This window comes from Halictus rubicundus, chromosome 3 (genome assembly GCF_050948215.1).
Source record: "Halictus rubicundus isolate RS-2024b chromosome 3, iyHalRubi1_principal, whole genome shotgun sequence".
Lineage (NCBI taxonomy): Eukaryota > Metazoa > Arthropoda > Insecta > Hymenoptera > Halictidae > Halictus > Halictus rubicundus.
In genome coordinates, this window is record NC_135151.1 from 13,067,541 (window position 1) to 13,092,478 (window position 24,938).

The 24,938-nt window shown below is 45.0% G+C and overlaps 1 protein-coding gene across 7 annotated transcripts in view; it reads right to left on the reverse strand.

The window, feature by feature from the left end:
• The window catches only part of Rbp6 (RNA-binding protein 6), a 1,054,377-nt gene that overhangs the window by 399,425 nt on the left and 630,014 nt on the right, over window positions 1-24,938 (reverse strand). For all 7 annotated transcript variants that reach the window (XM_076785457.1, XM_076785451.1, XM_076785454.1 and 4 more), the window contains one exon: window positions 23,780-23,864. In XM_076785457.1, the coding sequence (XP_076641572.1) occupies window positions 23,780-23,864 (85 nt within the window). The remainder of the gene's footprint in view (window positions 1-23,779; window positions 23,865-24,938) is intronic.

Genomic DNA, 24,938 nt, shown 5'->3' on the forward strand with positions numbered 1-24,938 from the left:
AACTGCGCACTTCGCTTCGGCGTTTCGTTAATCAATTATGTAGCATGTACCGGAAGGAATTTTCTCGAGCATCGCGCGCGCCGTTTTACGGTAATCCACACGCGTGAAATCGTTTCGAGTGCGCGTTCGCGAAAAAATACGAGTTCCGTGGAATAATATTTATAATCCCGGCTGTTGAATGGAACGAGTAGCATGAGATTAAGTTGCCTCCGGACTACAAAATTTCTACGGTGTACATAAATATCGCACGCGTGATTGCACTTTTATGGACATTAAACACCACGGCCGGCTAGATATAGCTCCTGGAAACCAGTAAGCGTTCACGGTCTACGATATCGGTTGCCATGGCGTTCCCTTCGTTTACTTTTCGTTCCGTCAAACGATTCACGAAAATACACGTTTTTTATTACTCTGTCGAACACAAGGGCCATTGAACGTGTACGCTTTTTTTCTAGAATTATTCTACATTTCAATATAATTCACTGAGTTTATTCCTTGAAATTTTCAATCATTCTAATAAACTTCCTTTCTAACGCGAAACTGGTTTAACCATTTTGCACGGATTCAAATATGAATTTTATATTTGTTTGGAAAAATTGCCGCAACGCGGGCACACAATGACGGGGAAATTGCTTCAATTATTCAAGAGTCAACTATAATTCAATGAAATTATTGCTCCGAGTTTTCAATCGTCCCGATAAACTCATCATTTTGCACGGCTCCGAATACGAGCGTTCTATTTGTTTAGAAAAATCACCGAAACGCGAGCACGCAACGACGGTAATTGCTCCAATTAATACCCGAATAATTATTTGATATCGGTAAACGTTAAACGAGGTCTCTTTGATTACGCTTAATACCGGCAAACATCGCGCGTGACTGCAGACCATTTATGCTCTCTTGTTCCGAATTTTCCTCGCGTCGTTTTTCGAATCTATTTTCCGCGGGTCGGAAGGACCGCCGTGGAAAAATGATTAATATCGAAATATGTAACATGGGAGGTAATGAGGATTTGTTTATGCGCGCAACTAATGGAATCGACACCGGCGAGAACGCGCGAGAAACGGGGCGAAAACAAAGCGCAAAATCGAAAAATGGGTCGCGGCGCAACGGGTGACAAATTATCGGGGCTTCGTTCCAAGCGTGTTATAACTCAAACACCCGGCGGACGCGAAGGAATTTTTCAAATATAAACAAGTCACGGCTGCGACGGACAACGATAGCAAAACGTCGGTCACTCGGGCGTCGACAGCGAAATTATCAACACCGATATTTCTTTCTCTGTTGACCGAAACTGGTACCTCGACGGTAATCACTACGAACGCCCGGACAACCCTGTATTTTCACGAATTGACCACTTGTTATTTCGCGTGGCGAAGATTTTTTAACAGGACTCGCTAAATACGAACGCTATTCGCTTCTTTTGAAACGAAACAACATGATGTTCTTCTTTCGTCAAAATTTAAGCTTTAAAGTAAACATCGAATGTAGATTCTCTTTTTTGTCCAAGAATTATTTGAAAAAATTACATGGAGCTGCTTGAACAGATAAATTCGCTTCAGCAAAGCATCGAATGATTTTTGTGGAATAAGCGATGAGCGTCTGGTTTGAAATTCTTTTCCGTACAAAGGAACAATCCCTAGGCTAATGAAAGGCTAAATAATTGAGGGAGGCAGGAAGTAAAAGTCTGCCCGAAGAAATTAGGAGATATATATCTTCGCCGGGGAAAACGTTCTTCTTCGGATTTCTCTTGAGTATTTGCAAGGAAACCGGCGGTTCTCTATCTTTCGGTGGATCCCTATTACCGTCTGCTCGCATCGTCCCCCCGGATAAAATTAAGGAAGCACGCGAGTTCTCGCTTTGAAGGTAAACACGGTAACCAAATACCGTGGTACTCAAATTATCCGTCAAAGTGGAATAATTATGCAGCTGATGAGACACATCTGAAACTCGATCGTTACAATGCGAAGCAGAAACAATCCGGTTGCTCAAGAGTTTCTCTTTCTCTCTCTTTCTCTCTCTCTCTCTCTCTCTCTCTCTCTCTCTCTCTCTCTCGCCAGGTAAATTAAAGTTTGATCAAAGCGCCCGGCTCCGCGAGCTCTGCTGATTGATCCGCGCCGGTGTTCCGACTAATACAACGATCGTTTTCCAAGGAGCAATGTTGTTCCCCGCCGGAAAGCATTCATAAACTTCAGCGGTCTCTTTACAGGATTTCGAAATCACCGGGATCCTCCTATTTCTTGGCTGGATCCACCCTTTATTCGGGACTCCGCGTCTTCTTAATGAAACCCCTAATATTCCCCTTCTACTGCCCCGCCTTCTGCCCTCCAAGACGATTCAGGATAGTCTAGGATGGTTTCGAATCGTTCAGGAGCTAGCGCAAGCATCGGTAAATTGCGGTCGTTAAAAAGACCAGTAGCCAATTAGTGCTACGCTTCCTCAACGCGCATGGTTGTCAGTCAATCTCTTCTGATTAATAATGAAATTTCTCGGTACTTCGAAATCATTGACACTGTTTAGAGAATTCGCTAAAACATTAGCCAGAAATGATCGGAAATTGTGTGCAGCGTTTCTGGTCAATTAGTGTGAATCCTGAGTCTACCATTGCTTAAATATTTCCCTACTGCGATTGTGACGGTACATTCGTCTTCGTTTTGCACCAGGTAATTTGATTGTACGGTTTGTAAGAAAATTGGGTTTGCAAAATTTGAAGTTTGCAAAGTGATTTCAACCATCGTAAATTTACTTTGTGCATAATCAAGAGATTATTTTCAATTGACGACAACGTTCCTCCAGGATTTTACCGTTCATGTTCAAAAGTCGTGGCAAGTTAGTTACAGGTCGAATTCGCTGCCGAGCAACGTAGCTTAACGGGGAAAAGCCCGTGCTCGAAGCACAAATTTGTAGGCTCCCTCGCAGTCGAAATTGCAACCCCTTGGCATTGTTTATTTATGCGCCGATAATTCGCACAGATACCCGTATCGCCGTGCCGAGCGATTTAAAAAGGGCAGGCCGACCAGTTTTCCCGTGGTCCCTTCGACCGCGTTATTGAGAATCTCACGAACTCGAAAACAGTATCAGATCGATCGTAAATCTTGTTAGACGTACAGGTCCCCTAATTTCCTAAAAAACAACCCGTCACTTATGGGCGTATCGAAAAACGAGCCTCCGCACAGCGTCCCGTATTTACGTCCCACGTAATAATAACTTTACTATGTAAATTCCCCCGACAAACACACATCGTTCGCATTTACATTTACGTAAGGAACGCACACAGTGGAAAACTCGAGTCTACGGCTCACCCGAGGGGAGTGCGCAACTACGTTGCGATCCGATTACCATACGCGTGCGTGTCAACCGTTCACTGCCGATTTATTCGATGATCGAGCTTAGCTGTTTGGGCCTGGCGGCGACGGTAACGTGATTTCCGCCCTTTTCTCCGTCAAAGAGGAAGAGATAGAGGGAGAGAGAGAGAGAGAGAGAGAGAGAGAGAGAGAGAGAGAACGAAGAGCGCAATCGTTATTTTCCGCCGGCAAGAAAACTAGAAGAATCGGCCCATAAATATTTATGAACCGCGACGGAAGAATCTTCGGGATATTATTGAATTAACAACTCGTAACCACGACGCTCGAATTAACTGGGAAAATAAACGGGGAACAACGGGCCGGGCGACTGGCGCTGGCGAGTTACATCGGCGAGAAATCGGGGTACCGGTAACTAGAATTTAACTCCGTCCACGACGGAAGTTCCTCTTCTTTCGGGCGAAGACGTATTACGAGCTTACCCCGGAACTCTTTCAACATTCGTAACGCTTCATAAATATGCATCGCGCCGGGAGAGGGCGCATAGAAGAGAGAAAGAAAGAGAGAGTGCGAGAGAATGAGAGGGGGGGGGAGTAAAAGGAACGGCGGGGAGTATCGCGTCGAATTGATTTCCCCCGGCGTGTGAATAACTTAAGCAACAGTTATTCCTCCGCGGTCCGTCCGGCGAATCTCCGTAGGCAAACAATGGTGTCCCGGTATCGATTTTCCTGCGTTAGAATCCCACGGATAACTTGTCAAGGGGTAAGCCAGTACTATTCCGGAAGCGATCCCGAGCATTCGTGGAACTCTACGACAGGACTGCTACAGGACGTGTAGGAGGCAAGAACGGCTCGAATACAGGGGGTTCGGGAAAGAGGGGGAGGGATATACACGATGACAAGGAGGACAAGGGAACGACGGACGAGGAACGGAACGGGGACCGAAGGATAACGGGGGAGCGAGGGAGGGAGGGGGGGGGGGGGGAGGGCAGAGGTGAACAGTGACAAAACAATTAAGCAACTCATAACTGCCTTGCACAAGCGCCCTCTGGACACCGTTCTCTCTGTCCGGAGTTGCGTCAAAGTGTCACGGACAACGAGGTCCACCAGACCGAACTGAAATTGCAGCTTGCGGGAAAGCGTACCAGGCATAATATCCCTTCGCCAACTCGCGGCACCACGTCGCGGAAGAAGGAGCGCAACCGGAATCGTGTGTACTTGTCGAATTGTTGCGACGGATCCGCGGGGGTGGTTCGCGGGATCCTATATACGGCCTTGCTTCCCTAAATCTGATATTTGCGTTCCCCGATGTTGTTTCCGGGGCGGTTTGAACCTGTTACAGAACTGCTGCGCTTTCTATTTGATCACCAGTCTAGGGTAAGGTTGTTCGGAAGTCGTGAAATGACTCTGTTGAATCTGTTTAGTTGTCAGTTGAGACGTGTTCACTTTTTCTCGGATATAGCAAATGGATCCTTTTACATCTACATCACAAACTCGCTTATCTATACTATTCAATCGACCATGAGTGCTCGCTTAGTTTCAGAGCTGGGCCGAACCCTTACTGAGTTGTACGCTGAATCGTATACTACACTTATTTGTGCAAAATAATATTAAAGGTTAGGACATTCGAGATTCAACTATACGTTAATTTTCTACGGACCATTCGAGAGAGTTAGAATTTTCAGAACACCTTAAATGCTAGGACGTATTAACGAATTAAATGATTAAATTTTGGAAATATAGTGGCACAAAAGTGTACTTTTTCCCATCTAGTCACACATTTTTAATGTACCCAACACGAATTTCACGTGCCAGATTAACCAGTAATAAATTGGATCGTCCGGAATTAAAGTACGTGTATAAATTGACGAAAAATTCCGGAAAATATGAAATTAATAAATAGTTGATAGAAAGGGAAATTCGAAAGTCCTGGTAATTGTATGATCGCTGAACATTCGGAGCACAATTGACAGTGACTCGAGCAGTTGACTCAGACAAAGCGTAACCGACTGTTTCATATTAGGGTTGCCGTTTATGTTCTCTACGTCGCTGTGCAAGTCGAAGCAATCACGAAGCTAGAAAACAAATCAGAAGCAAGACGGGACGCAGCTGGTCGCACGAGAATCAATTTCGCGGCGCAACCCTCTTAAACAACGTTCCATTACGGGCAGAGCGCAATGATCGAAGCTGGAGGAATCGAACAACGTCGTACATTGTACATGTTCCCACGGAGTAAGTAGTTAGGGACTTTGGAATCAGCCGTGGTCCGCTGTGTCGCTTCTCCTTGCCTCGCCGTGCCTCGCCTTCGCCTCTTGTCTTGCTTCGCCTCGCCTAGCTGGGAACTCGAAAGGGTGTTGTCGATTATCGAAGTCGAAGCCTGCCGGGTAATTGCATAGTTCGTTTTCTTGTCCCTCGTGTTATTGGAAACACTTAAGCCGATAAGGCTGCGCGCGTCCCAGGAATATCCGGAAGATTTTCATAAATTAAACGCTGCCTTCCGGCAAAAAGCCCCACTGGCCATTGTCTACCGGTTCTGCTCGATGTTAACGTTGCTAACGAGGTGCCGATAGCCCGCGCGGTAATCCGTAATCTTAATGATAGTTCGCACGTGACCGGGATATATTAAACGTATACTGTACATCGGAATCTAAAAATGATTCCTACCAAGAGAATTTTACGTGCGGCCATATCGTTGCATTAATTTTGTAAAATGTTGTAAGAGATTTTGATAGATAAAATTGTTGTCTTTGAGTGGAGGAAAAGATTCCACAATTTTTGTTGGTAGAGTGTATTTGCCGGTACTTTTAGTATCTTTGATGTTGTATTTGTTACGCAAAGATTTTCAGCAACTAGCTAATGTTTTTCTTACTCTATTATTTGTGTTTATTAATGTTGCACCGGACGACTGTCGTTCGTAGCGCTGCTAAGTTAAAGATTAATTAGCCCCAGCATTAGCCTTTTACCATTCCTACCACTTGTGCCAATTTTACCACCCTTATTTTTTATTGTAGTCTTTACACGTCACATGTAAAAGTCACCTCCGAGGCACAAAAGGATTAAAGAATGGTTCGAGGAACGCCTCGAAGCCTATTATACATTGTCAGCCACGGGATTATCGGTCCTAATCACATAACGTCGACGGAATGGTTGAAGCACCGCCTCGGGAAGTTAGCATCGAACGGTCCAGCACCAGTTCCGAACACGTCGGGCAATTTCTTGTCCCGCGCTGGGCGACGTGTTCACGCGTTCGACAGAGACACAGAGAAAGAAAGGGCTGCTCAGAGGGAGAGGGAGAAAGGACATTGTTATTCTGACCGCTTAAATAATTCATAAGCAATATCGCACCGTTGCCGCGGTCACGTCTCGGCTTCCCTCCTGATTGGCTCGAATTTACGAGCCATTGTCGCCTGATTGGCCGCGCTTGTGCGACGGATGGTGGTTTCGTAAAGAAAAGCACTTTATCGGCTGAAAGTATTGACGTGCCAAGCCCGAGTACCGGTCCATGCGTGAAAAAGACGAAGGCAGGCAAAGGAAGGACGAAGGAAAAAGAGGTGGGCAGATGGGAGAGACGAAGGGGAGGGGGGGTGAAACGCTTGCGGTAATTTCTCCGAAGTCTCCCTCCTCACTCCCCTTCTCTTTCCTTCTCACTCTTTCTTTCTTTCTGTCTTTCTCTCTCTCTCTCTCTTTCCCTCTCTCCCTCTCTCTTTCTCTCTTGCTTACCTATCTATTCTTTGGGCCACCTGCTTTCACTTCGATTTAACTTTGTCAAATTTCTTCGTTCCGCTCCTTTGAAGATCCGGCAAGGTGCAAACAAACTAGAGGTAAATCGAGTCGCGTTTCTTGCTACCTTCGCAGCCGCGATACAATCGCATGCGTGCATCCGGCATACCCGTTCTTTTTTTAATTTACACGCACACAATGTGCCATTTAAACGGTGCCCGACTCACATTTACTTTCTTAACGCGTTGACTGCCGCGTGAATTTTGTGCGTTTCACGCAAGTCTTGTCTATATCATTCGTCTAAATCACTGGTTCTTAAACTTTTCAGTGATCGGTACCCCCTTGAAAAATGTGTTTCTACTTCATTATTTAGAAAATTACATCTATCGCAAGATAATTCAGTTATTGAAAAATTAATTTTCCATCGAGAACTTAGAAATTTCTATCGTGTCCCCAGGGGTGCACGTACCCCAGGTTAGAACCACCGGTCTAACGGATCAGAGTTATTAATAATTATTACTAGTTACTTATATCTTCGCAAACCATTCAAAACATTCGCTTTTCCGTCTCAAATAATCAAACCTCGTCAGTTTTACATTTGCTTTTATAACTGACCACTGTACTTCGATTGCACTTTCAACGGGTTGTCACTTCAGCCAGCCTGAGCGTTCATGAACTAGTTGCAATGATTTCTCTACATATGTCGCCAAGGGCTGGATGATAAACGTCACGGAATTTTCCCCACAATAACGGGGTGTACATCGTGAGGGGCCACGAAGGTCGAGAGGCCTCGGACGCCGAAGGAATGTAAACTTAACACGGCTCGGGTTTTGTCTCCTAGACAATACACAACGCTGACAAGACCCGCCTTGATGAAAAATATCGAGAATTCACTGTATTTAAACAGCAATGATAGATCTTCGAACGACGCAAATATTCATACCGTATCGAACGACCAAAAATCACCTTTAAAAGCAGGAAGGGGCTCGGATGGGTCTGATTCGAAGCCTATAACAAAATTAAACAAACACAGCCCGCAACATCGATTAATTTTTCCGTCAAATTCCCCTCGAAAGTTTGCAGACTCGAGCCTTTACAGGAGGTTTGTTTCTGGTGTCGATCTCTATCTCGCCGTTCTCGAAGGGCACCGGATGGACCCTCCCCAAAGACAAAGCAGCCCTTATCACCGGCCACGACGATACTTGATTTATTATGAAACGCTTGTGTGCCGCTCGCAGAGTATCCCTTCGAAGGGAGACTGGTTCCTCCTATTCAAAAAAAAAAGAAAGGAAAAAAGAAATAGGAAGAGAGAGAGAAGAGAGAAGCTCTTCCGGTGAAGTGACAGATTTACCTCAATGAGTTTTTGAACGAGCCCGCAGACGAAAACGCGCCTCTTTTTCTGAGGCTTCCCTCCCGCCCCTGGCACTCATGCGCAAAACGGGACAGATAAGACCCTGTGTATTCCCGGGGGTTGGGAACGTGGGGGTGTGTGTTGCGGGGGTACAAGGGGGTCTGTCGAGGGGAGGGGGGCGGGAAAGAGCGAGAGACGGAAATAGTAGCAGGGCCGAGGGACAGAGGGAAACGGGCGTTTCTTGTGTGTACCGCACCAGAGTGGAGTTTTACGCGTGTTTAATCTGGAAATGGATCGCCCGAGAATGTGGCTCTATGAGCCGAGGCTGAAGGGACCGAGAGTTAGCGAAAGCACGGTCGACAGGGTGGGACCAAGCGTGGTGTGGCGTGGCTCGGCTCGGCACGATGTGGCCATAGCATGGCTCTGCTCTGCTCTGCTCTGCCCTGCTCTGCTTGACGCGCCGCGGCTATCTGTCTCTCGCTCGTTATCCTTTTTTCCACTTGTATTGTAAAAACTGACCGGCGAGCGGCACCCAGGCTCTTCGTCTGCACTTTTCAACCGTATTTCCGGCAAACATGTGCCCGCCGAAAGGAACCGAGCGATTTAATTATTCCCTTCCATTTCATCTCTGACACGGCCACCCCGGATTAGTTTTACGACGCTCGACCGACCTACAGCTGAAACCGCAATAAACCGATGTACCACGCCTGCCACGCCGCACACCACCACCACACGCCGTTTCGTTTTCCACCGCCCTTCCGAAGCTGTAACTGACTCCGCAAATTATTATCTTGGCCGCGATTCAGAGCCCGAGTTACACGCATTATTACCGCGCTCTCTGGATTCATGGATATCCGCACGAAACCTCACGAGAACAGATATCGATAGTGTTTTTGGAGATTGGATATTCGACTGGTTTCCTAGGAGATCGTCGTGCTGACTCGTTCGTAGTTTTTGTGTACACTCAAACCACTTATAGCGCGGTACTTTGAAAATTTGGTTTCCGTTTTCGATAATCGGTTTTCATAAACGAATGCAGTCAAACTATCTCCAAAATCAGCTCGTAGTGGCAAGCATTTACGTCACCAGTGACAAACAATTTCACCACACACTCGACATTAGAAAATCGACATATCCTTAAACAATACAGTGAATTCGTTGTGAGTCGTTGTTGTCAACGTCGTGTATCGTCCAGGAGACATTTACACTCCTCGGCGTCCGAGGCGTCTCGAGATTCGCGGCCTCTCACGAGTTATACGCCGCGGTAGTGGGGATAATTCCACGACATTTATCATCTAGGTATTGGCGACATATATAGAGAAATCACTGTAAATGAGGTTTCAATCGATCCGTGTCACCGAAGCAGTTCTCCGCTCATTTTTTCGTCGCTCACTGTCAACTTCCGGTCCTCTCGCAGCTCGGAACGCGGTCCGGCGAAATTATCTATTTTGGCAGTAATTTTCTCGGAGCGGGTGACATAAATCGCGGCTGGAAAAGCTAATTTAGCGGATAAAATGTGGCCGGTCTCGAAATAAAGCCGTGGGTCACGTCGATATATCGCGCTCGGCACACCCGGCCGCAGGCGGCTTATATATCATACTAATTATTTATATTTCATGCACCGGTAGCGCAGGTACCTGCTGCCTACAACGTGTACGCGGTATTTTACACTCGTGATACGTCGCCCATATACCATGTGCAACGTGCAAACTCTATTCAACCGGTCCGGCACAGCGGCCCGCGTCACGAAAATATCGTCAAACTTCTTGTCACGCGGATCGGCCGCACATTACTCCGCCATCGGTTCACACCTCTGCCAGCCGGTTGTTCGTTAATAATTGTCAAACGGCCCTGGTTAATCGGCGAAATTCATTCAAAAGCCCGCGGCTTTTGTTCACCGCGCCGCGCGAAATTAACGCGATATTCAAAAATCCATGACTCGCAATATTTCTCGGTAAATTGGCCACTGAAAATAATATTGCTATGATCTACTTGAATGTTATAGGTTTGTTTTTTAATTTAATACTACTGCAGTTTGTTAAACTCTGAGCGGAAATAAAATTTCATGCGCCAGTCAACTAGTCATTATCGATCATTTCTTTCGGGATTACGATACAGATCAAAGCGTGGCTCTCACAGTTAGACAATTGTAATTTTACTTTCACCCCGAATCTTTCTACCATCATATTAATTACTTGTAGGACGAAGTAAATGCATAGACAGTGATGGAGATTATTTTCACTAAGAATTAATTTGTACACCTAATACTTACAACTTTGTCGAAGGGTTTGTTACAAAAATTGCGACAAGAAGTTTTTCGCGAACCCTAAAATACAAACGGGATGTTATTTAATGTAACACAACAGTTTGAAACGTGTCAGCGCGCTTCTTAATCTCGGAGAGCGCTGTGGAAACACCGATTGGAAATTATCGATTTTCGTCGCCTTTACTAAACAACCTTTCCAATCCGAGTCTATTTAAATTGCACGCGACCTTCCCGCGGTATCCATTTCCCTGTTTCTCAGATATCCGACCATTTGTCGCTGTCTATTTAAAAAAGCTCGTTTTTCCAACAACCGAAAGCTACCTGTACCCAAGACCCCGCAGATTGCCTTTGTCTCTCGGCCGAGTTTGATCTCGCGAAGTTCAGTATAAAAAGAACGCGAAAAGAAGGCGAACCTGCCACGCAATCCGGCAAACTCATTCGGAAAGAAGCGGCGAGCTTTGCGAGAATGTAGTTACCTAAATTAAATAATCCGAGGCGAAGTTTATTAAGTCGAACCGTTTAAGCGGCGGTGTTTGTTAAATTTTAAAAGGGAAGATCTTCTCTCGTTCGGGACGATTCTGCCCGGATAATCCCCGGGCCGTTCCGCTCCGTATCCGGGGCGAAACGTATCCACTGCCGAAAGATAGTTCCATGGAAGGTAAAAGTTCTGTCGTAAAATATTTAAGTCCCCGTCTACCGATGTGATTTATAACTAAAGGTAGCACTCTCTCTCTCTCTCTCTCTCTCTCTCTCCCGGCGAGTTTCCCGTTTCGACTTACCCGACTGACAGTGACAGTTTACTCCTTGACGAGGAAAGGAATTGGTCGGGAAAGTTCCTGTTGATGTTACGGGCTATTAAGGGGATCGTGTTTCTCCGATGCCGGAAATCAGAGGGAATGGTATTAACGCCACGCCGCCCAAGGGAGGGCTCGCCGTTTTATTTTACGTCAGTTACCGGATACCTTCGAAAATCTTCGTAACACCCGGGACACGGGCCACACCTGCCCGGAAATTTCCTTTCTGGCCTTTAGCATCGAACGATTCTTCAACCAATATACCTCTAACTTCGCGAAGTCGCGCTGGAACTTCGCTAAGTCACGCTTTCTTTCCGTAATTCTCACTTTCTCGCAATTTTCCCCTGTTGCTCGGCCATCCTGTCTTCAAACTTCCTCAAACCTTCGCGATGACCTTTAACCTTATCCCGAGAAAAAACATTTTTACCGATTATTTTTTAGGAGGGTAGTAAGACGCCTAGGGAAATACTAAACTGTATTTTTAATCCTCCGTGGGCAACCTGGATCGTTTACGTTCGCGACTAATTTCTTTACTGTTCTGGGCTTTCAAAAATCTATAAAAAATCCTTGAATACGTATCGAAGTTCCTTTGCTAATATATTGGAACGGTGCGAAAGTTTGTGCGCGATTCCTTGTTATACCTTAATACGGAATCACGCACGAACTTGTGCAGTGACCTAATATAATCGTCAACTGTTCAAACCATTAACCCTTCGACAGGGTCGTCCGGGTCTATTTCGACCCACAGTATCAAATCGTCGTACAGTAACACAATTTCTAGCGATCAAATCGAATGAGTAACTGTTACATTTGAAACAACAGTGGAGCTAATGGGTCCTGAAAATAAGGTTAAAAAACTGCTAAACAAATCCATAAATCGATCTTAAGCAAATGCATAACTACAAAAATAGTCCGCCGTGCAAGGGCTAATGGGCAGAAATAGATACTGGAAAGAAAGAAATTCAAGAGTTAACAGTGTCGAAGCTTAACCAACAAAAGTTTCTAGCCCTTTACGTGCAAAATTTTCACGGTGGAATTAAAAAACGTTCCATTGAGTAAGTATTCATAATATGCACTTCGGAGAAGCAACATGTTTATACAATATTTTCTTTCTAGTATAGTACACCGATTGTCGGCTCGCACACGATATATTTTTAGTAAACTACGGTGGAATTGACTAGCAGTACATCAACGTGAGAACGGTGATTAAATACGTCGCATTACCGAAGAGAATTACGTCCGCGTATTAAATACCCGTGCACATATTCGAGCAGATCGTAAATAGTTGGGGACATTATCCGGCCGGGGATACGCGGTGGCACGATCCTAATTTTCCGCCGTTCATTACGACGAAAGAGAGAGCAGGACAGGGAGCGAGAGAGTGTAGTCGCGCGGAACATCGGCGCAGTTCCGTGGCGTTGAAAAATCCGGCGACCCGGCCGTGTCGCGTTCGATATCAGCGAATAGAATGATAAATCATCGGCGGAATTTGGTACAGGAGCGTCTTCTCGAAAGATAACCGTGCAGATTATAAACGGTCATAAAACGCGACGGTGCACCGCGGTGCTTGATTTAGTCGGGCGTCCTTGGTATGCATCTTCAGCGTGGAAAAGAAAATGTTGCAGCGTAATATATTCCCTTGCTGTATCGCCGCAAGTTTCTTCCATAAAAATTCCGGCTACACAACGACGGGAAAGTCAGAGTACGAGAGATAGAGAGATAGAGAGAGAAAGAGAAACGTAACATAGTAGTGTGGAAGAGAGAGAGAGAGAGAGAGAGAGAGAGAGAGAGAGAGAGAGACGGTGGAAAAAAGCAGAGCTTTCAAGCCCGATGTAAATGAGACTTCTCGAACTAAGGGACGCTTAACAATTAGAGTAAATCACCCGTGACCTCTCACGGTAATCTTCGTTGCCCTAACTGCGCGTACGCGTGCCAATTTTTCCGTAATTTCGTTCCGCAACCGGCGAGCGGCGGCGGCAATACCGGCCGTCCTAGTTTTGACTTGTTTTCGCTGTGATTAGCGCTCGTACAATGCTCGCGATGGGAGAGAACGAATTAAACCGCTAGCAACAGATGCTACTGCTCCGCTTTGCAGTTTAATTCGCGGCCGTGATAAGCGGAAGTTCCTCGAAAGGCTGGGGAATATATCTGTCGGATCCGTCGACGGGGATTAACGAGATGCTACGCTCTAGCGGATTCATCGTTCATAATAATTCATTTGACGACTTTCGCCGCGATATTCGCCTTCGCTCTGAATCGATTCCGCCGGATCCATAATCTACGGTCTTCTTTCCGCGTTGAATTTACCTCGACGATGTACCTATTTGATGCTTCGCTTTTGTAGTACAGTGAATCTATCGAAATCGAGCATAAAAAATTGGACATTCCATTTAAAAAGACAAAGGTGACCTCTATATCTTCTCTACGCCTCCACTTGGAAGAAGGAATCATTTGGAATCATTTATACCATATTATGTAGTTTCTAAACCCTACAACTTCCGTCAGTAACATTATCTCGTATTGTTTGAAATAACCAAGATATTCAAGTGGACAGAGTTCGTGGTACACACTGTATATAGAGAAATTACTGTATCAACTTTGATTTCTCGTTACCGTTCCGATCACAATTTAAATATCGGTAATGTGGTATTTGAATACTTTTTGGACCCTGTGTATGTTGTGTTGTTGTAGCACTGTCTATAATATTTATTAGTGCTGTCCTGAACACGTCTTTGTTGGATTTCTTGAAGGTTGTGATTTACAATCAACGTTTTAACGAATTGAGGACTTGGATACGTCAGAAAATGCTATACAATACTAAAGAGATAGAGATGACAGCGGTTCGAATGTGTCAAGAAGAAGGATTGAGCCATCGAATCCTCCTCACCAGTCTACACTGGTAGAGCTTTCGATGAAAGTACCCTATACCGAAAAAATCGAATTACCATCTTTCTATTTCATTATCACCGGTACATTCCACAGTGAAGCGTTCGAAAACTGCCCGGGCGGATCGAATTCAAGAGGCACGAGAAATGGAGTCGTAACCGATTGGTTTCACCGAGTCAAATTGCGAACGAGGCCGTTGCGTCGGGAAACGCAGCCTGGATTTCCCCAGAATTTCTTTTTGCAACGGTAACACAGATACTCGGAAGATTGGAGAAAGACATTGGAGACTAGTATAGTACTGACTGAGAATACAGTGTGTTATATGGGGCGAGGGAGATAGATGCGTAAAGTCGGGTATCGAGAAGAAGAAAAAATGCAAGTGAGAAAGCTTTTTGGATAGGAGGTGCGCATGCACGATGACGTTGATAGGTTGCGGGGGTCGGCCGGGGCTAGGAAGGGGAGAGGGTGGTAAGGCAGACGGTTTGTATTTCAAATTTAAAAGCATTCGACAATGGACGCTTCTCGTATTGTTGACTCACTCGACGAAGGAGAGAGGAAAGAAGAAAGAAACGCACAGAAGTGTACGCTAGAGGAGAGAGACGAGAGCAAAGAAGAGCACGCGCGAGCGAGCGAGCGAGAGAGAGAGAGAGAGAGAGAGAGAGAGAGAGACGTGGGGGTTCCGAGAGGGAGAGAAGGAGAATCAGGGGTGGCTGCAGTTCTGTAAAGGACTGCAGACAATTTCCGCAGGGCTTAGTGGCTTCGGGCTCTTGAAATAAATTATTCCGCGGATGAGCGACGCTGCTTATTTTTCACCATTTTCCGTGCTACCGGCGATGGGCAGCTCGAAGTGCACGCGAGACCGGCTAAATAGTATCAGTAACGAGGAACGATGCCCCCGTCCGTTTCAATTATTCGATGGTTAACGTCTCCTCGTAACACGGTAATGAAATCCCGCACAGGTCTTGGACGTTTTCCAAAATTCGTAGAATCACTTCGTCGCGGCTTCGAGTAGAACAAGCAATTAATTCGAGCGTTCTCGGTTTAATATGCCTCACAGATTCTTGACTCCGTAGAACATGATTTCATCGATTCCATTAGCGTGCTGGTAAATTTTAAACGATACACAGCGAGTCTTCTAGACAGTGGCCGTCTACATTTTTAATTTTCTTGGTATCGCAAGGAATCTTTGGAACGAATAAAATCAAACTCGTAAGATCTTGTAATGGAGGAGAGACGCGCAGATGTAAGTAGAAAAGGAAATCATAATCTATTTGCAACACGTTGAGAATGAAATTAAGAATATAATTTAAACTCGAGGGTGTTTAAAAAACATTTCTTTTATGTTTTATTTGTATGCTTTGGGGAAGTCTTTGGAAGTACTGCAACGTCGCTCTTCAATAAGAAATTGTTAAAACGACTTCCCCTTTAACTCTTCCTGGTTAACCTACGTTGTTTATCTCACTGATTTAAGTGTCTAATGATACCGCAATTGCAGTGTATGTGAGGAAAATTGTTTCACGATTCTTTTCTAAATAGTTCGAATGACCAGAATCAAATGATGGAAGAATTGAAGTTAGAATTGAAAGTGCAAGAATTCATATAAATTTGATCGTAATGTTGCATTGAATTTAAGGTGATCGTAATAGTATTATATTCTTGAAAATGTAGCTGTAATTCTGGCAAAATGTCTTGATTGCGAGGAACGGGCGAAAAAGTTCGAGGAGCCATTTGACAGGTGGAAGATGTAGAGCGCGAACGGGGTAGAATTTAAAGTATAGTTTCCGAAGGATCAGCGTAGAATGTCTCGGATTTTGCCCATCGATCCCGCTTCTGTCATTGGAAGCGCCCCGTTACGTGAAAAGCGACTAAAACAAGCGGAACCATCGTTCTTCTTGCCGGTAATGTGTCGAATAGAAAAAGGGGAAGTGGGAAAAGGACACAGTACTCTCTCTCTCTCTCTCTCTCTCTCTCTCTCTCTCTCTCTCTCTCTCTCTCTGCGTCTGTGTGACAATATGTCGTCGTCTCGAGCGCCTCTGAAATATTGGGCATCGATTCAGAATATCTAGGAATGCGGGTCGTGCAGACATTCCCAAAGAGCTTTGACAATTTCACGAGTCTTTTCGCCCCATCCGGCCGCCATCAACCCTCTTCACCCTCGTAACCAGACATCTGCAACCTCGCGCGATGCGATCTCAATTGAATTTGTGAAAGATCTGATTCTTTCGGTCTCCTCCGGTGCATTTCTACAACTTTCGCGCACGATTTTCTATCAATTTTATATTGAGGAGCAGCGCCACGCGAATTTCCATAATTCGACATTAAGACAAAATAACGTTGCGCGTGAGAAAAATTAACAAATTATCCACCGGTACTGTTCACAGACTCACATTACAGTATTGTCATTCGATCGATTCCATTCAATTCGGTCCGCTAATCGCGAAATTTTTGTAGGAACGCTCGTTCCGAGCGCCAATAATTGCAGCACCGATTAATCGTGTGCAGCGTGAGCGCACGCTCGACGCGAACGTTAAATAACAAGGAACGATCCGTCGTTAGGCGGATCGTTGCGAAAATTTCGCGACACGGAACGCGTTACGTTGCGTACGCTGTAATAACACCCGTTCCCACTTATCGGCAATTTTCCTCGAGCGACACTTTCTGCACAGTCGCCGCGACAATATAATGCAGTTAATAATCGCGTTCCGCGTCGGGTATCGCGAACAGGAAAAGAACATGACACGTGACACGGTTGAGCACGACACGGCGAGAGGACAGGTTCATTCGTGACAAGTCGCACGCGCCGCCGCCGTGCTGCGCCTCGCGCACGCTTCTACACGCCTGTACACGCGCGTACACACCGGCGAGCAGTGCCTTTCCTCGAAGCTCATTACAGACTTACAAATCTAATTGCACGCCACTCGTATCGTTATGTGTATCACGGAACGCTCGCGCCGCGAAGCAAACGGGAGGTACGTGCGGGAAATCGCGAGAGTACGGGAAACGCGACGACCATCGCCTCGCTGGAGACGATGTACAAGAAAGGGTAGGTTTGCGAGGAAATATCTTAATTCGCCAGGCTCTCAGGAATTTCCTTTGAGCGGATAAATTGGCAGAGACCGTATAGAAGGCAATATCGTCTCGCGAGGATGTTCGTCGGATTAAATAATTATTTCGACACGTGTTCCCGGGATTGGGGTAACATTTATCGGCATGCGAAATTGGTATTTGAACGTTCTTTTAAAAAATCTAAAATCTATGACAGGATACTGCAGATAAACATTATTTTACAGGTTTAACAGGTTCGGCATCAACATTTGCTCTGCTGCTTACCTCCCGTGTTAAAATGTTCCATTACATGCAACATCATTTATGGAGTGTCAACGCAATAATGGAATTAGACATGGGATTGCAACAGAAGAAGACTTCAGACGGACTAGTATAACGTGTACAAATGAAAGCAATGGTATATTTTAGTACGTTGGAACGAGACAGGGCGTTCCAACGAAAAATCCTGTGCTTCGTCGCGTCGCCCCGTGCGCGTTCGCTGGGTCCTTGAGATTTGTCCTTTGTTTCGTCTCTCTCCCTCGGCCAGCTTTTGTTCCCCGATTTCGTTCCACGCGTCTGTTCCCCCGAGGTGGCTCTATTCCGGACGCAAGACGCGAAAGTGGAAAGCGAAGGCGTGGGCGTGCGGGGGCGTGCAAGAAATGCAAGCCCGGGAAGAGTGCGCCACGACTCGCTCCTCGTCCACTGACAAGCTTCGTCACATTAATTAGCGGATCGTTCGTCTCCGCTTGCGTTAATGAACGCTCTCGTGCAATTCTGGAGAGGCCCTTCGGCCGTGTTGTGCGCGAGAGAAAATAAACGAAACAAAAAGGGGAGTGGAAGAAGTAGTCCGGGCATGGACCGGAAGTCGCGACACCGACGACGGATCCTCTCTCTGTCTCGAACCGTATCGACGAGGTCTCTCTCTCTCTCTCTCTCTCTCTCTCTCTCTCTCTCTTGCCCTCTCCTCCTCGATGAAATTCGACGTAGCGTTCCAGAAGGGAGAAAAAGAAAGGTCTCGTTTATACACAGTCGAGTAGATCGTTCGCGGTTACCTACTTCGTTCACTTTCATCCGTTTTATATTTCACTCGAGAACACTCTTCCGTTCGTTTTTTATTATCTACGCCGTGGCCGCACCCTCCAACCACCCCTCTACATCCCCCACTCTCTCTCTCTCTCTCTCTCTCTCTCTCGTTTTCTCTCCTTTTCTCTCTTCTCTCTGCTCCACGGACTCTCTGAATTATGAAAACGATGAAGTGTCTGCGCACTCGACGACGATACGGAAAAGTACGTAATCAGGAGCAGCATTCTTCTTTCGGAATGAACCGGCTGGAATATCGTGAGCCGGCTGCCGAGAAATTCGGCGTGAAATGATAATGAAACGATGACTTCGTCCTTTCGACTGTTTCACGGCCGAGGGGAAGGACGAGCATGGTTGTCGGAATTTTACGCTCCTTTCATGTATTAAACTCCTTGCTTTTAAATTCGCGCGGGCCTGTACATAGTTCTCAAACTCAGCCCTCGAATAATTGGATCCCCTTTCTAACTTCGATCACTGTAGCCGCAGGATTAAATAGAAATATGATGTAACATATATTTCTATACTTCATTATTTTAGTCTTAGATTCACAATCTCGTTATACTGGTTTGAAAAATATGCAATACCTTCCTACCTAGCAGAATTGTAGGTCTTCTGCAAATACAAATAGCACTTTTAGAATCAATAGATTAAAGTCATCAAAAATATTATTTCCATTTGAAAAGTTCTAGTATATAAAAGGTTATTATGGATTCTAGTTGTCGTGACGTTAAAACGCCTGAGGAATTTCGACTTTTTTCTGAAATAAATGTTCGTGTCTTCCTTGTTTGAACAGTGCGATAAATCGTTGTTTGCGGAACAATCGCACACGATCAGAAGGCTGTATAACGGACGGTGACATTTTTGCAACGCGCGGCTGTCACCGACAAATGGCAAGAACGTTAATATTATCGAAAATCACCGCGAACGCGATGGAAGAGCGATTTCGCGAATCGATAGTCCCGCCGTTTCTCTCTATTTGCCCGGGACAATGATTTCGCAACCTGCCGCGTAAGCACACGCAACGTGTGTCGCCTATGGTCGATCAGAATGGCCCTCAAATTGCGCTTAATCGGCCTGGGTGCTGATTAAAAAATACATGCATCGCACGTGCCACGGCTCTACAGCCTCATTAGCTTTCTGTTTAATCGCACCGTGCGCGCGGGCACGCGGGCGCGCGCATGCACGGATCAGCAATAGTTAAATCAATCGCGTACACGTGACTGTAATCACGCGCTAATGAGACTTCTTTGAGCCTTCCGTCATTACGACTTCCCTAAATTGCGTTCCACCGACAATAAGATCTATCCGTGCATTCTATTCTCTACATTTCTTTCCTGGTTTTGTTCGTTTCGTTAATCACGGTTAATGACTACTTCCAAAAATTGAAATATGTGGTCATAGAATTATACAGGGTGTCCCGTAACTGGTGGTACAACCGAGCAGGGGGTGATTCTACATGAAAAGCTGAGTCGAAAATATAGAATATAATTTTTTGATACAAGGCTTTGTTTTCGAGAAAAATGAGTGCACGCGCACTAGACAAATTTTCAAACTCATTTTTCTCGAAAACAAAGTCTTGTATCAAAAAATTTTATTCCATATTTTCGACTCAGTTTTTCATGTAGAATCACCCCCTGCTCGGTTGTACCACCAATTACGGGACACCCTGTATAAAAAATTTCAGCGTCCATGGTTCAACCTTTTGCACACGCAGACTTGTTTCAGATCATCCACCGACAACTCGAACATATTCGTGAAAGTTGCGCGGAATGTTTCGTATAAAATAGCGTAGGGGTAGAAATAATTGCTCTATGTTCCCAATTATTTTCCTACGAAATTGTTGGCAACATATTTCGTGGCATTTTTCTGGTTGAAACGACTTCAACCACGATAAAATTTGGATCATACATACGCGGTTTAATTCTCGACAGAGTAGAAGAACTAATCAATGAAACACGGGTATTTGCAAGTGACCTGATCAAACCATTGTAGACATTTGCTATCATCCAGCCTCGACTTGCGCAATGAAATTTCAGGATCTTTAGCACAAGCATCATCGAGCACGAGTACATGACCAAACACAACAACTGTTCTTCTAATTACAATTTTTGAAATTAATCACCACGGCATTATCCGAATAAGAGATCACCGTCCGGCCATTCATCGGCCGCAAAATTCGTGTCAATACGATCCCGTGAAACCTGACCGCCTCTCCACATATGAATGAACATTGAAATCGGTTTGTCTGGGCTGCAGCCCTCTCGCTGTTCATTTCTCCACCCCCTGGCGAGTATCATCCGGGCAACTGGCAAACCGGTTGGGAGGGTCGTAGGTCAAAAGGTTTGTGGGGTCTGGGGCTTGTCTCGCGGATACGTCGAACGCAAACAAACGAATTAAACGAATTCCAAGGGGTCAGGAGGGGGAGGGAGGGGTGGTTCCGCATTAACGACGTCCTCTCCGCTCTGATCCTCTCTGGTCCGCTTTCGCGACAACGTTTTCGACGTCGAAACTCTTCGATCTGGCGCGGCAGGGTTTCCCCGGGGCTGGTTTTACGCGCGCTTAGACAATTACGGGGCTACGCGGCCGAGCAGATACGCGTCGTTGCGTCCCCAGCCATCGGCGATGCTTTTGGCAGAGATTAATCGGCGAGACTGCGACGTGTCACAGTTTGGCAAATACGTTTCTGCCACGGGGCTAGACAATACGCCGGGAATAATATCGTAAGGCGGGAATGGATAGTCGGCGGATAGGGCGGACAGAGAGAAATAGTTGCGGACATTAGCTGTCCACAGAGCCATAAGTACGACGACTGCGCGGTCGCTTCTGTAAGTACTCCGAATACGTATTAACCGGGGAGGGCCGCCGTGCCGCGTTGCCACCGGTATATCCAGACTCACATAAATTTCGCGTAATTCGCTCGACTAATGCAAATTGCAGGACCGCCGCGCCGACACAGCGTCTAACACCTCCTCGATAGTGCACGAGGCTAACCTCGCGAGGAGTATACCTCCTTGCTGCATCCTATTATGGTCGCTGTCGTCATACTTGTGTTCCTGATCCTTCTCACTGAGGCAAGCTAACGATGCTTCTACAATTATTGAAATTCTAAAAATGTTATTGTGGACACTTTACTAGGTAAACTTATTCATTACAGTATAAACTAATTGCTGTTAGTGCTCGGCCTAATTTTTAGACGTGTTCCAGAGGAGACATTTAAAAACGGTTAACTAGATTGTAGTATAAAGTGAAAACTCAGTTCCCAAGTAATCAACAATTAGGTTGGAAACCTCGAATAAGGGTGTACGTTATGTGTCTAATATATGTAATATAATTTCCATTCAATTGTTATTAACACCAGGTACACTGGACTCGTCAAAATGACAGGTTCTACTATTTTTAATTTACGATTATCGAAATTGTAAAGATGCATCCACTTCTTTGGGTGAATATTATTTTTAAAAACGCCTAATGATCTGGATACACACATTCACGTCATTTTTATAAAGTAATGTAAAATGCAGTGAATTCTCGATATATGTCAACAACACGGGTCATGCCAGCAGTAGTGGGACAATTCCGCGAAGTTTATCATTCGTGGTCGCTTTTAGTGTTCCGTAAACCTAGTATTAATAACCGTGATCGCTTCCTCGAATGAAACAAGGTGAGGCCAGCGTGAAACGCACAAAATTAATTGAACGCGATACGGAGCGTAGGAAGCAGATACCATCCGAGGTTCCACCGCTAACCAAAGTAAAAAATGGCGGAAGACGTTGGCGCTTAGTTTGTCAAAGAATTCGCGCAGGTAATCGCCACGATCTGCAACACGCTCGGCGAGGAATCACAGCCGGCTGGACTAGTTTTTCATGGGTCGGGTGCTTCGCCGAGATACTTATCGGAAAGCAGGGAGAGGTTGTTAGGCCGCGGAAAACCGAGCGTGTCTTGGTAGCGGCGTTCTATTACGCACTAATTAGGGGATCGTTAGTTCGCCGTGGCTAACGACCACTTAAGGTCACCGATATCCATTCGGGGGAGGGAAAGATGGGGTTGACGCGCTGTGAGACGCGTGGTGAAACTGTGACGGGGCAGAAAAAGGGGTAATGAGGGACAGCGCGATAGACAGGGGTCGGTGGGAGTCTCTCTTCTATTAGGCGAACGAAGACGGACGACGACGTTATCGATTGTCCGTGGCGCAAGAAGACAGCCGGCGCTCTCGTACCGAGAAAAATTGGTTCGCGCGGCACGCCGCAATCAAATGTGTGCCGCGAGACCAATTAACTTCCGCGGAGTACTCGATCGAGATAATTGATGTGCCACCGTCCCGGTTAATTGATCCCGTCGATAGTTAAATATTGTCTGCGTCCGGGTCCAGGCGGTTTCCATTTGTCGCCGGCAAGACACTCGACGGGTCATCCGGACTGATCAACACAAAGGAATTTCCCTGTTGCGATACGTCCCCGTTCATCAAACAATTGAACGCTTTTACTGGGAAAACGCGACGCAAAAAATTGAAACTGTCTCCCTATAACTTCATACATTTCTCAAAAAGAAGTTTTCATTCAATTTCATTTATTGTATTTTATTCATAATCTTGTGTTTTAACTCTTCCAATGTTCAAGTTAATCTAACACAATAAGCAGGACTTTACTTTTAATTGTCACTTTTCTTGCTGACACGTATGATGAACTTAACATCCACAATTCTTATATATATATATGTTTCTGATGATATTGGACATTGAAGTAAAATATTTTTTAATGCTAGCAGCAGATATTACAAGCAATATATATCTATTACCATTTCAGTGACACGTCTGTTTTGAATTTGTACAAACATTTTTCCTATTAAACTTACACGGATGATCAAATTCATTCAATGCGTATACCAGAGGGTGAAGAATTGGATTTTTTCCAGAATTTTTTCAAGAATTACATTTTTTTTCTAATAATTTAAAATAGAAATGTCTCAATTTCCGGAACAATACACATGAATAAAACCAATATGTCAAATGATAAGGATCATCCAATATATGAGTAAAAGATTATACAGTATTTAAAACAGAAGATGGGTGAATTTTCTGTAGCAGAGGATTGTATGAAGAACGTATGAATGATTTTGTTTTTGTAGAAACACAGGGCCAAGCAACACGAAGAACAACCGTGTAAGAGGGGGGGTGTATGAGGAACTGTATATTTTGGATTCTTATTTCCGTGTTCGGAGCGCGTGAATACAATTAAAGAGACTTTACGATCGCAATACGGGGCGAAGCAGTCGGTAATGTGATTTAAAACACAGACCACGCTCGACGAATAATACGCTGCTGTGCTCAGAGTACTTACTTTCTTGCCGTCCAACTCGTGGTTACCCTGTGCTAGCACTTTATCTACACTCGCGGGATCTGCGAACGTGACGAATCCGAAGCCCCTGCAACACAAAATAATTACACATTAATTACGTGCCCGTGAACTGACAGATTACAGGTCGACTGCACGGTATACTTAAGCAATCTATAATAATAGCCGCGAAGCAAATTAATATTTCCTACCGACACTATTTAGAACACTGCACTTTGTACTTCATTCGTTGTGTACGACTCCGAGATCATTACTGCACGAACCTTTATACTAGTCCGCATTTTTTAAGGTTGTTTCGTGAATGTTCGAATTGCAAAGTTGAAATTGAAAAGTTCGAAATTGAAAGTACGAAGTGGTTCATACGTTAACTAGAAAATTCATTCGGTTGGATGAAGAATAAATGTGATATTGTACTTTGTGTCAAAATGTACACTGCATTTCCAATGTACAATTTTCAGATTATTACTGCACGAACCTTTCCGCTAGGTCACATTTTTGTAGGTTATTTTATGAATGTTGGAATTAAAAAGTTGCAAATTAAAACGTTGAAATTTGTGAAAGGTTTTATCTGTTTATTTGATAATTCCTTCTGGACGAAGTAGAATTAATAGCGCTGTTGTTTTTGCTGTGGAAATGTACACGTGCTATATATACATCAAGATCAACAGTCTAGTAATTACCAATTTAATGGGAAGCTGTAACTGTGTTAGGGGCATTCACTATACAATTGTAATTTCGTTGTTATGATTTCGACATGTCATTTCATGTCTATTGACCTCCGTCCGGTCGTGTATGCGTCTATTTTCACCCAGACTATAAAAATTGTCATTTAATTAATGTTACATTAAAAACAACAGACAGGCTAATGAGTCTACGAGAAGTGACTTAAAAAATATGTTTCAATAAATTGATAGACAAAGCTGTAAGTATTGTCAGATGCATAGTTGTCAAAGAACTCGATCGTCCTTGTTAATGCCTTATACGAAGATCAACCTCATTATCGATAAAACTTCTGTGAAGAACTCCTGAACAAACTTTCCCCATAACCAAAAATGCCAGCGATCCAGGTGTGTTCCGCGCAGTGAATCGTTTCTCAAGAGTCACGATCGCATATTCGCGGGATGATTTCGTCCCGGGTGCGGGC